This window comes from Sciurus vulgaris (assembly GCF_902686455.1).
Source record: "Sciurus vulgaris genome assembly, chromosome: 15".
NCBI classification, from domain to species: domain Eukaryota; kingdom Metazoa; phylum Chordata; class Mammalia; order Rodentia; family Sciuridae; genus Sciurus; species Sciurus vulgaris.
This window is the reverse complement of record NC_136476.1, coordinates 85,592,567-85,604,482: the sequence shown is the minus strand read 5'-3', so window position 1 is coordinate 85,604,482 and position 11,916 is coordinate 85,592,567. Positions and strand designations below refer to the sequence as shown.

The 11,916-nt window shown below is 54.4% G+C and overlaps 1 protein-coding gene across 2 annotated transcripts in view; it reads right to left on the bottom strand.

Annotated features, from left to right (window-relative positions):
- Window positions 1-226: 226 nt before the first annotated feature.
- Window positions 227-11,916, bottom strand: part of ABL1 (ABL proto-oncogene 1, non-receptor tyrosine kinase) — a 136,314-nt gene continuing 124,624 nt past the window's right edge. For both annotated transcript variants that reach the window (XM_079111695.1, XM_079111696.1), the window contains exons 6-11: window positions 11,297-11,474; window positions 9,443-9,627; window positions 7,236-7,388; window positions 5,947-6,036; window positions 5,458-5,622; window positions 227-3,603 (exon numbers count right to left, since the gene is read on the bottom strand). In XM_079111695.1, coding sequence (XP_078967821.1) covers window positions 1,889-3,603; window positions 5,458-5,622; window positions 5,947-6,036; window positions 7,236-7,388; window positions 9,443-9,627; window positions 11,297-11,474 — 2,486 coding nt within the window. In that variant the 3' untranslated portion in view covers window positions 227-1,888. The remainder of the gene's footprint in view (window positions 3,604-5,457; window positions 5,623-5,946; window positions 6,037-7,235; window positions 7,389-9,442; window positions 9,628-11,296; window positions 11,475-11,916) is intronic.

Here is an 11,916-nt window from a genome sequence, read left to right as displayed (position 1 = left end):
ATCCTTAGCACTGCATATAAAAGAATAATCAACTAAAAAAACTTAAAAAAATCAGCCCGGGACAAGGGTATGGATGACACTGGGTGGGTGGGTAGTGCCGTCCCATGGGAACCCACCACCAGTGCTCCATGAAACGACGCTTGCTGGGCCTCAGCCCACGTCACCCTCCCCATATGTACACAATGGCCTGGAAGGACAGGAGTCACAGACAAAAACAATCTGCCAGTAATTTTATAAACATTTATTTCAAAAATACTAGAGGAGAGATTTGGATTAAAAACAAACAAACAAACAAACAAAAAAACGTAGTCATATACAGAAACAAAAAGGTATTGGACCAAGGGAGAGAAAAGGGGACACCCTCGGCATCTAGAAGGGAGTACAGTGGAAAACTATGTACACGTCATTTATAAAAGAGCGAGTCTACAAAAGAGTGTGATACCAAAGTATAAATGCAAAATATAGTGGCACATCATGTAAGAAGAGAGACCAGTACCTCGCGGACTCGGCAGTCGGGGGCGGGAGGGTGTCTGGCTTTGTCTCAAGGCTGCTGGCGGTGTGGTGGTGCCTCCCTGCTGAGCCACAGCCAGCGGGGCACGGAGGTGATACACTGTGAGAACCGCATAAACACGATCCAGAGGAAACCATCTTTTCCAGAAAACTCACATGTGAGCTAGGTGGTGGGTGTGCGAGCAGGGCCTTGCCAGGGTGCACCTGCCCCCTCTTCAGCTGAGGCACCAGCGTGCACGGGCTCGGTCCCAGCCAGCCTGGCCGGCGCTGAGGAAGGCTGGGGTTTCCCCTCTGTGGTTTTCTCATCAGTCCCTGATGGCCCCTCAGGAACATAGGGCCAGTGTTGCTCACGGCGATTAAATAAAAGACGTGCAGTTCCAAGGTGCCTGCGCTGGGGGGTCGAGGGAAGCACGGCACTGGGGGGGGGGGGGGGGCCCTGGGTCAGGTGGCTGTGCGGAGGCCAGAGCTTTGAAATGCTCCAGGATCCCCAGAAAACTGCCTCGTCACCAAGGGGAGGCCCCATCAGTCTCTCCTTTGTCTCAGAGGAACAGGGAGGGAAGGGAGATTGGTCAGAAACCCAGGCCTCCTGGGGCACCTGGCTGTGTGCAAGGAGGGTGCCTGGCTGCCACAGACCTGCCCAGGCCCAGCCCTGGGTCAGCACCTCCACTCCTGCCCTCAGGACCCACTCAGGACTCAAGCTTTCTATCCAGGATTCGCAGTGCGTGTCACAAGGGAGCCAGAGTTGGATGCTGGGACACAGGGAGGAGACAGTGGAGACCCCCAGTGGATCCTGTCGGGCCTCCAGGGCTGGCTGGTTTTAGCACCTGTGTTCCCTTGAATCCACAGCTGTCTTTCCCGTGAGGCAGCAGGAGGCTGCAGTGACTGGCCGGTGATGCACACCCACTGCCCTCTGGGGACAGAGTTCTCCAGACAGGCCTTCAGCGTGGAAGGTCAGGACAGCAGGCGCAGACTCCCTCCAGGGAAGGTGGAGGCGATGGCACGTGGAGGCACGGCCCGAGCAGAAGGTCCAGAGAGAACCGAGGCCGGGGTGACCCTCAAGGCTGTTCCCAGCTGGCTTGAGAGCTTAGTCCCAGCACCAGGGGGTGGCCAGCCTGGTAGGCCCTGGTGTACTGGCTGTGGTCCACAGAAAGGGGACTCCACAGACACCAGGACAGAGGTGGCTCATGAGGCCAGGCTGGGGAGGAGTCGGTGCAGGAGGACAGTTGGTGCACAACATAGGTAGTCGGGTGGGACGCTGTGGGACCAGGTCCCACCTGGCGCAGAGCCCTGGGCCAAGTGCTAGCTCCCCGGTCCTTTGTCAGGCAGGGCGAGCCCTGGCAGGCTACAAGCAGTTCCAGCTGCTGAGCCCTGGCTTCTGCTACCTCTGCACGATGTCGCTGATCTCCTTCACAGAACTGAGGAGCTTGCTGAAGTCCTGCGTGGCTGCTGGGCCACTCCCCGCCGTGGCCGGGCAGATCTGAAGCTCCCGGAGGTTATTCTCCAGTTTGTTGATGGCCTCTCGGAAAGCGAACTTGTTCCTCATCTGCTGGATGGAATCCACGTAGCTCACGCAGAACGTGTAGAGGTTCTTGCCGGCCTCCAGCACTGCACTGTGGCTGGCCATTTGCTCAGAGTTCCTGGAGATGGCGAGGCACAGGGCCTCAGTGCCGTCCAGGACTACGCCCTTCGTGATGGTGCCACTGGCGATCCTCTCTGGGGGCTGGCGGGTTTTCCTAAGTGATACTCGGGTTGATATGAGGGGGACAAAGGCGGTGGAAGATGGCTGGTCCCCTGCTAGTGCTGAGGATGCTGCTGGCAACACAGAGGGGACAGGGGCTGGGCTGGTGGGGGTGCTGGGAGGCTTGGTGGCTGATGGTGGCTTGGGCGTGGACGGGAGCACAGGCTTTTTGAGGCCTTCTCCGGGCTGGCTGGGTTTGGTGGTGTCACTGCTCACAGCATCCACAACTGGACTGGTGGACTTTGTTTTCGAGCTGGCGCCCATCTCCCCTGCTGCTTCCTGGCCTGGACTCTGCGAGGGCTTCCCCAGTTTCCCTGTGGAGGCTGGGGGAGGCGGTGGGGCAGGCTTGAGCTTGGACAGTCTCCCCTTGTCTCTCCCTGGTGACTCGGAAGGGTGCTTGTGCCTTCTCACTCTGGACTCCTCGGCCGGGGCCTTGCTGGGGCCCCCAGGAGCACCTGCCCCTGCTCTGCTGGTGGCGGGTGGGGGCTCAGCTGCAGCAGGGGCCCCTAAGGCACTGCCCTTCCCAGTTTCATCCTTGTGGGGGAGGCCAGAGGAAGGCGCCATCATGACCTGCCGACGGAGGAGCTTTGGAGTCAGACTGGGAGGGCTGGAGCCTGGGCTGGTCCCCATGCTGTCTTTGAACACCTCGTCAGCAGCCTCCTCGCTCTTCTTCGCCAGCCGGGGGGGAGGGGTCACCGTGCCTCTGGTCACCTGGTCAGACCTGTTCTCGCTTGCCCGCTTCCGAGGCAGAGCTGGCTTCTCGCTCTTGTGCCCTGCAAACGTGGAGGAGTCAAACTGCCTCCCGGTGGACTGCAGGTCTCGAGGCAGCGTGACGGACTTCCACTCGGTGTCCTTGGCCCCGTGGGGCACGCAGGAGGCAGAGCAGGACCGCAGGAAGCGCTTGCTGGAGCTGCTGCCACCCTCCTCTTCACTGGCTGCTAGTCGGCTGCTGGTCAGCGTGCTGGACTTTTTCCACAGGTGGGGCGAACGGAAGCCTGAGCCCCCGGGCTCCCGGAAGGCTCCATTGGGGACACCAGCTCCGTTGCTGGGTTTTGGGGGCTTGGTGGGCTCGGCTGTGTCTGTGGGGGTGGGAGCTGGCACCCCATTGCTAGTCTCCCGGCCGTCTTCCTCACTGGCTCCCCTGCGCTCTGGTTGACCATCCATCTCCCGGAAGGAGCTGCTGCGCTTGGGGGGCGTTGGGGCCATTTTCTTCTTCTTCTTGATCAAGGCGCTGAACAGGTTGGTCTTCCTGTCTTTGGGGAGAAGGCGCTCATCTTCGTTCAGGCTGCCATCGGGGGCACCTCGCTCTTTTCGAGGGAGCAGTGGAGACACCGTAGGCTCATGGTCCAAGGGATCTGAAACAGAGCGAGAGATGAGCAGCCCCAGGTCGGCTCCCAGCGGAGCTTCCTGGCATGCAGCGGGCCGGGCTGATGATGGCTGGGTTCTGCACCTCTGGGTGACCTCTTCAGTCACCCCCAGAACTCGCCTTCTTGTAAACCGTGGGATAGGAGCGCCCACAGCCTGTGAGGAGGTGAATGGGAAGGCAAGTGCAGCACTCTAGCCCTCATTCTCTGAGCCACCAGCTGCTGGGTTCCCTGAAGACAGAGGACCCAGTGCAAGGTGGCCCTGGCCTTCTCATCCCAGCACCATTTACTCTAAAGCTTGGAGTCCCTCCAGTGTGGTCAGTAAAGCAATGAGTGCCAAGGTCAAGCAAGGGGTCAGAGGGTGGCTCAGACCGGCCAGACAGTAGAGGTTCTCAGAAGGCACCACCTAGAGGAAGAGGTCGCGTACCATAGGGGACACAGCAGCGGGTGGAGACATAGCCTTCCACAACTTACATGGGCATCCTCTACATACGAAGGCCAGTTCATGTGATGTGCCTTTTCTCTTTCTGGTGGTGCTGTAGATCAAACCAGGTCCTAATCCATCCTAGGCAGGTGCTCTACCACTAAGCTACTCCCTGGTCCCCATACGAAACCTTTTTGGTCCTGTCTGTGAATGACGGAAGCCCCCAGTGGTGGCCTCAAGGAGAGGCTGTCTGTCGCACCCTGAGGCTCACAACAGAGGTGCAAGGCATGCCTGTCAGAAGTCCAGGTGGCACATGGGACATCTGAATCCAAGATGGCTGAGGACCTCAGACTTCAATCCAGGAGAAGGTGGTGAAGAGTGAAGGTCTACGTATCTGATTCAGGGCAGAAGAGCCGCCTGCCATCCCTGGCTCAGAAGATCACTGATGGCATAAGTGAACGTGACTGCCGACCCCCGGGCTCTTACTAAGCACAATATGACCACGGGGGCCTCCCCTCCACTGCTCCACCACCTGGAATCATGGGGACCACCAGAGGGATGAAGGGAGAGGACCCCGGGAAGCCTGGATGCTGCAGCCAGAGAGTGGGCGGGGAAGGCAGGCCTTGTGATCTGGACTCCTGCAAAAGCCTCTGACAGGTGCCGCTGGTGTGTTACCACGCATGCTCTCCTCCCCACAGTGCATCCACGTGCCTCAGGAACAGGGTACAGGCGGGCCCTTCCACTCTCTTTCTGATATGGGTCATGACAGAAAACCTGGGTCTGTGGATTCTGCAGGAGTGAACAACCCTCACGACCTCCATTAGAACCTGGCTTTGTCCTGCCACTTCCCACTGGCCCAGTCTGTTGGCATCTGCCAGGAGCCTCTACAAACCCAGATGCCTGGCTCACCCTAAGACTCCTGGATGTGGTGATTTCAAGCAGAACCCAGTCATCTGACTCAGACAGGAGCCTGGCATGCATGCAGAAGCACTGGGTAACTGTTTGCTAAGATTATCCGTGGTAAGATCTTGAGGCCCCTCCTAAACTGACCCCAGCTTCCTGGTTCCCTGGGGAAGTGGGCAACAAAGATACTCTATCCAGAAGCCAGGAGGACAGAGGCTGTCTCATAGGTGTTTCCTGGCTCTACTCAGCTCCAATGGAGTCTCCTATCAGCCGTTCACAACAAGCCACTCTCCATTTGTTCAATAATTATAACTGCCACCATCTGCCCTGAAAGGTGCCCCTAAATGTGGTGAATAATAAACGAAGAGGCCTGGTAACACCTCTGCCTTCCGAGTGAGCCAACCAGGATGCTGATGGCTCCTGGACAATTCTGTAGGGAGATAAGAGCCTTCCTCCCTGCTGAGTGGGACCTGCTGAGGGACTACTTGCCTTTCAGTGTGGGTGGGCTGGGAACATACCGCTCTCTCCTTGGCCTTTAGCATGGGGTGTCTCAGGCACATCGGTGGCATCTTTGTGCTCAGCAGCTCTCCTGGAAGTCCTGGTCTTGGTGGGTAGCTCTGGGGCCTGTAGGAAGGCGCTCGCAGCCCCTCGCACACCTTGCTTCCCCAGCTCCTTTTCCACTTCTAAAAATCACATACACAAGACCCAGCAGCCATCAGTGATGGTGTCAGCTCAGAATGGGTTCCCTTTTTCAAGGTATCAGTGGGCATCAATGCAGTTACAGAGAAGGGAAAGAGATGCTGAAGGAACAGCACTTGGCATTTTCCAGAATTCTACAGGGCCACCAAAGACAGCCCAGTGCCAACAATGTCTGTGGCCTGCTTTCCGGGCTCAGAAAACTTGCTGACCTGTGCACTTTTGCCAAGAGTAAACCGTGGGTCCCAGGCTAGAGCCACACACCTGCCCCAGTCCAACCTCTCACCCACGGCAGGCACCCGGGTGTTTACCATCTGAGATACTGGATTCCTGGAACATCGTTTCAAAGGCTTGGTGGATTTCAGCAAAGGAGGGTCGGTCAGAGGGGCTCCACTGCCAACCTGCGGGCGAAAGGCCCAGTCAGACCACCCACACGGCCCTGCTAGAAGTGTTGGGGAGCAACTTCCAAGGGATGGTCTGGAAAGAGGGATCCCAAACCTGCTGACAAATGAAGCTGTGACAAGGTAAAGTAAGAAATGCCACTGTGTCCTATTACAGACATTAAGAGTTCAAGAAGACTTTACAAATTGGTAGGAACATGAACTGCAAAACCCCAGAGAGACTAACAGTAAAAACTGCATTTACAAATACATTTCCCAGTCCCACTGTTGCAGGTGTGGAGAGTGAACGAGCCAAACAGTCTGTTTCTACCTCACCCTTACTTCATGGCTATCTGAGCCTGAAACTTCTTCAGTAGAGAGACACTACCGAACAAGACCAGGAGGGTGGGATAGACACAGGCAGTGTGCAGAGCACCAGCACTCACCCTCGGCGCTCCTGAGGGAGTGCACATTGGTACTACCTTTGCTGGGAGACAGTTTGGTGCACTTTATCAAAATCTAAAATGCATGCTTCTTTGAACAATGCAGCTTTCAGATACCAGGTGAGTGCACAGAAACACACACAAGGACGTCTGCTCCTGCCTTGCCTATGACGGCGACAGCCAAGCAAGTACACAACACCACCAAGTGCCCATCCCCACAGGGCTGGAGGAATGAACCGAGTCACTGAATGGGAAGCTGGGCAGCTACACGCAAATGAAAGTCGGGTGGGGAGGTCTGAACATATGGACAAGGAGAGGCGAGCCTGCTGCACTAAGTGGGTCAGGAGTCGAGGGAACAATGATCACGCACACCTCACACAACACGTTGAAATCACCCAAGTGTGCAAACACACATGCTGACATGTGTAAATAGCGTATAACTGACCGGGTAAGCATCGCCTGCACTGTTTGGCTCTGAGAGCAAAATGTTCAGAGGTAGGCCCAGGAATCCCTACTTAGCAATGAGAAGCCTGGGTTTGGTATCCAACTCTCCCATTGAAAAATGAGAACAAACAACTCACACGTATGTCACCTATAACACAGGCATGTTGAAGCACTAAAAAAGTCTGAGAAATACACAGCAAGCTGCTGCAGTAGGAGCTCCTGAAGAGCGGAAGCACAGAGCAGAGGGAGGCTTGGCTGTCGGCCACATGCTCCTGCAGTGCTGGAGTTTCTCACAACAGCCACAGGCTGTTTAGAATGTGCTGGAAAGCTCACATGCTCGCATGAGTTCGTAGACCTTCTCTGGACAGCCTTCTGGGCGCTCCATGCGGTAGTCTTTCTCCAGCAGCTCATACACCTGGGACAGGTCAATTCCTGGGTAAGGTGACATGCCATAGGTAGCAATTTCCCAAAGCAACACTCCAAATGCTAAAAGAAAACAGAGAAAGGCTGATTGAGATGTGTGAGGTCTGACTATGCTGCATTGAAATCTGGCATCCTGTATGGCAGACATCAGAAGTCATCCCTCAAAAGCAGCCCAGGCACTGACCCCTCAGTAGGCTCTTAAGTACCACAGCCCAGGCCCAGGGGGCAGGATGGGACTGTCTACTCACACCACAGACCAAGCCAGGCTGAGGAGAGAGGATAACTAGGTCAGCCCCTATGCAAAGTGGCCTCTGCAGGACCATGGGGGTAGAGGGCACCACCTTCTGCTCCCAGCTCTGTGCCTGTGGCAGGCCACCTCTGGTTTCTGGGTACACAGGATTATCTCCACACCCTGGGTTTCTAACTCTAAACATTCCATACAAATCTTCTGAAAGACTTGAAATCCCATTTCTCACCAACAGAACCAGGACTCCTTGGAGGAACATGATTCAGGTCTTGGGCAGGAAGGAACCTGGACTACCTCATGGTCCCAGACAGCACAGATGTGTGGAGGGCAATGTCAAAGGACTGGGAGCCTCTCTAGTCGTGCTCCCACTGGCTAGAGAGGAGATGGTCTGAGGATCGACAGGAAAACGGCCACGATGGCTCAGAACACGACCATGTGTGTAAATCCAAGAGCTCATAATAATGCCACAAAAGACACACAACAGAAATTGGGGGCTGGGGTCTAGCTCAGTAGGTAGAGTGTTTGCCTCGCATGCACAAGGCCCTGGGTTCAATACCCAGCACCACAAATGGGGGGGGGGGGGAAAGAAATCTAATTGGTCACCACAGAAGCACGTTAAGAGACAAACTATTACTTAGAAAAGAAGTAAGTAAAGGCAGAACAGTGTCCACCCCACCTTTCCCAGAGGACCTGCACCACTGATAAGCAAGCAGATGTGGGCAGGTCCTTCTTTACAGAAGTATGTGGCTACCAGATAAGTAAAGAATGACAGAACTTGAGAGTGCCACAGGGCAATTCCTAGAAAACCAGGGAATCTAGATACTGGGCACCCACAGTTGCTTTAAAAAAAATAAAATAAAAAAAAAGAAAAACCAAGCATTCTGTACCTGTGGACCTAAGAGCACACCACCTTCTCTGATGCACTGTTAGTGAATCAGCCGGAATGCAGTCATGCTACCTGGACATGACCATGACTTCCATCCACTAGGACACTGGAACCAGAGGCACACAACAGACCTCACCAAGGGACACAATGAGCAAAATCCAGAATATGGGAGACTCTAAAGGACAAATGACAGTGCTTCCTCAATAAATAAATAGCAAGGGAAATACAGTGAGGGGACTGACTTGTGGGTTGGAGAGAGACTTACAGGATAGCTCAATGAATGTGATGTGAACCATATTTGAATCTCAGTTCAAACTGTGAAAGAAAGTATGATTTTTGTGGGCTAGTTGGAGATATGAATGCTGGATATTTGATAATATTCAGAAATTACCACCAAGTTTGAGGGCAGCATGGTGGTTATGCTAGTAAAACTCATCTATAAGAGAGGATACTAAAATATCTATGTGCAAAATAACAGAATGTCTGGGGTCTGCTTCATCCTAACATAGGACAGGGAAGTGGGCAGGTGTGGAGGACACAGGACCACCATGAGCCATTATGGCTGGGTGACGGGTACAGGTGCTCATTCTGACTATCTTCTTCAGTGAATACTTACAACTGTCTTAACAAAGAGTTCTTTAAAAAAGATTTCTTAAAAGAAAAAAAATTGTCACAAAACTTAAGAAACAAATGTTCTTTTAAATGCCCAGACCATACTAGCAAAATTCCCTGCCCAGAGGAAGATTCTGGGTACCCACAGGGCCAGCTAGCTGCCCCAGCAAGCCCAGGCAGCAAACTGAGAACGGTGATGTGAGATGGCATGCTCCCTCCACCAGTCAGTAAGCTACTCTGGGCTCTCTGGGTTTGGAAAAAAAAGGGGAGAAAGGATTTTAAAATGAGAAAGAAACAAAATAAGACAGGGAAATAAGTAGTGAAGAGAAAGAAATGGAATCAAACCCAGGGGCGAAAGGCGGAGGGCCTCACCCCAGACGTCAGACTTGATGGAGAACTTGTTGTAGGCCAGGCTCTCAGGTGCAGTCCACTTGATGGGGAACTTGGCTCCAGCATGGGCTGTGTAGGTGTCCCCTGTCATAAGTCGGCTCAGGCCAAAGTCGGCCACCTTCACCAAGTGGTTTTCCCCTACGAGGCAGTTTCGGGCAGCAAGATCTCTGAGAAGGGAAGAAGGACATCCGTGAGGGCCTCTGGCTGGCTCCAGACCCAGCAGTGCTGAGCAAAGGTACAACATGACACTGGGAAAGCAGTCTGTCCAGGAAGCTTCCATATGCTCCAGGGAGCAGCGCCAGTCCCTTAGCAAACAGCCGGGGCTCTAGCGCGGTGAGAGCAGCAGAGGCCAGCGCTGGGAACAGAGTCCCTGGGCCTGTCACCTGAACCAAGTTGATTACCCTGGGACTCAAGTGCCTCAGCCATAAAGTGAGATGAGAGTAACTGCCCACCTCTCAGGACTGCAGGGAATGGTAATGAACTGACACGTAGAGCGTGTCTGCAGGTACCTTGAGGACAGAGGGTCTTATCTAAGTGTGGCGACTGCTAGGCTGTGCCAGGCACGGGGAACAAACGCTCAGCCAGATCCCAGAGCGAGCCTCCCTACATCCTGTCCTGACTCCACAGGAAGAGTGAAATCCAGCCTGCGGCACTCCACTCAGACTGGGCTCCCTGCACTTCTACTTCCTGGTGCTGGTCCATCACGCTCCACAACTCCTGCATGATCTGTTTCCTCTCACCTCAGTTCTCCCAGGGAGGTAGCTGTCTGATCTTTGATTCACGGATGTTAACCATGAAATCACAGGCAAGCGGGAATGCAGGGTAAGGTGAGGAGGCAGCTCAAGGTGATGGCTGCAGAGATAGTTTGATCACCAGCAATGAGAGGAATTAAATGCAGGAAGTGGTCCTAATAGGATTTTGGTAAAGCATTTAAAGTTTGTCTGAATGGAGAAGGAACAGACCTAGCCATGCAAGGCAAACCAGGAGTCAAGAAATCTCAATTTGCAGCATCAGAGGGTTTGCTCTGCTGAGTGACAGGAGCATCTGGATTGGGCTCCTCTGGAGCATAGAAAATCCGTCTTAGGAGGAGCTGCCGGCATTTCACACGCGCTACTCTATTCCTTGCTAAGAAATCTCATGTAGAGGTTTCACACTTGAGTTAATTGGGTAGGAAAGGTCGACAGTGGTGTGGACAACAATCCACACAAACAACTCTTGCAAAGAAGCCTACCAGGCCCTGTCCTGTGTAGGCATCCCTCTGCTGGGAAGCCACATCCACCTGCAAGCTCGACACCGTGGCACCTGGGCTCTCCTAAAGGCCTGAGGCTCCAGGCCTTGAGCCTGACTGAGGTCTGCATGCGCATTTCTGACACTGTGGAAATGTCCCTGAACCAGGCAGGCAGCAGCAACTCGTGCGCTGCCGTTACCGAGAGCTTGAATGAAAGCAAGGTGCCCTCAGAAGAGGCACCAAGGAGGAGCACTGGCCTCGAGAAACAATGAGCACTCGGTTTCCAAGGAAGCTGTGATTATTAGGAAGGATACCGTCTGTGAGTTTCATTTACCATTTCACTGATTCAAAACGGTTCAGAAGTGAAATGTTTCTTACTCTGGGGATGAGCGGTTGCGCTGGCCCAGGGTCTAGGCCTGGCTGAGTCTATCCTGGATGACACCCAGAGCAGCGCCGTCAGGGACCTAGCTGCGTTTCTGTCCTGAGGCCAGGAGCTGCCAGCACGTGCATCAGAGGCTGAGCCTGAAGGCCTGCAGGCGGGGGCTTTTGCCGAAGGCTGCCCGGCCCATACTTGAGGCCTTGGCACAGGCGGCTTTGCAGGGCCCTACCTGTGGATGAAGTTTTTCTTCTCCAGGTACTCCATGGCCGAGGAGATCTGCGTGGCCATGTACAGCAGCACCACTGCGTTCACCTCCTGCCGGTTACACTCTCTCAAGTAGTCCAACAGGTTCCCGTAGGTCATGAACTCGGTGATTATATAAAACGGGGGTTCCCGGGTGCAGACCCCTGCCAATAGGACATGGGGGGCTTCAGCATATGGCTCTGTTCCACTGAACACACCTGGCAAGGCCTGGCTCAGAACCAATTCTGACTGCCCCTGTGCCCGGTGCTCAGCTTCTCCTATGGTTCCAAGCACCTGCTGCTTGAGACCATGCTCCTGTGGTAGACCACCCTCTTGTCTCAAGCCCACGAGTCCTAACTGACACAGGCAGGCTGCCAGTGAGACCAGAAGGAAGACCAGGCCCACATCTAGTGACCCAGATCACAGGCAGGTTACCTGCAGATGGTTACGTCATGTCCACTTATATCTGCTTCAGTGAGAAAGTGCCTGAAACCTCCTATGTGTCAGAAGCCAAGAAGGGATCCACACACAGCCCACACACATCCTCTTTCCCTCACATACAGCAGTACACGTCCCGCTCAACCCCTAAGGGTGCTGGAGCAGCAC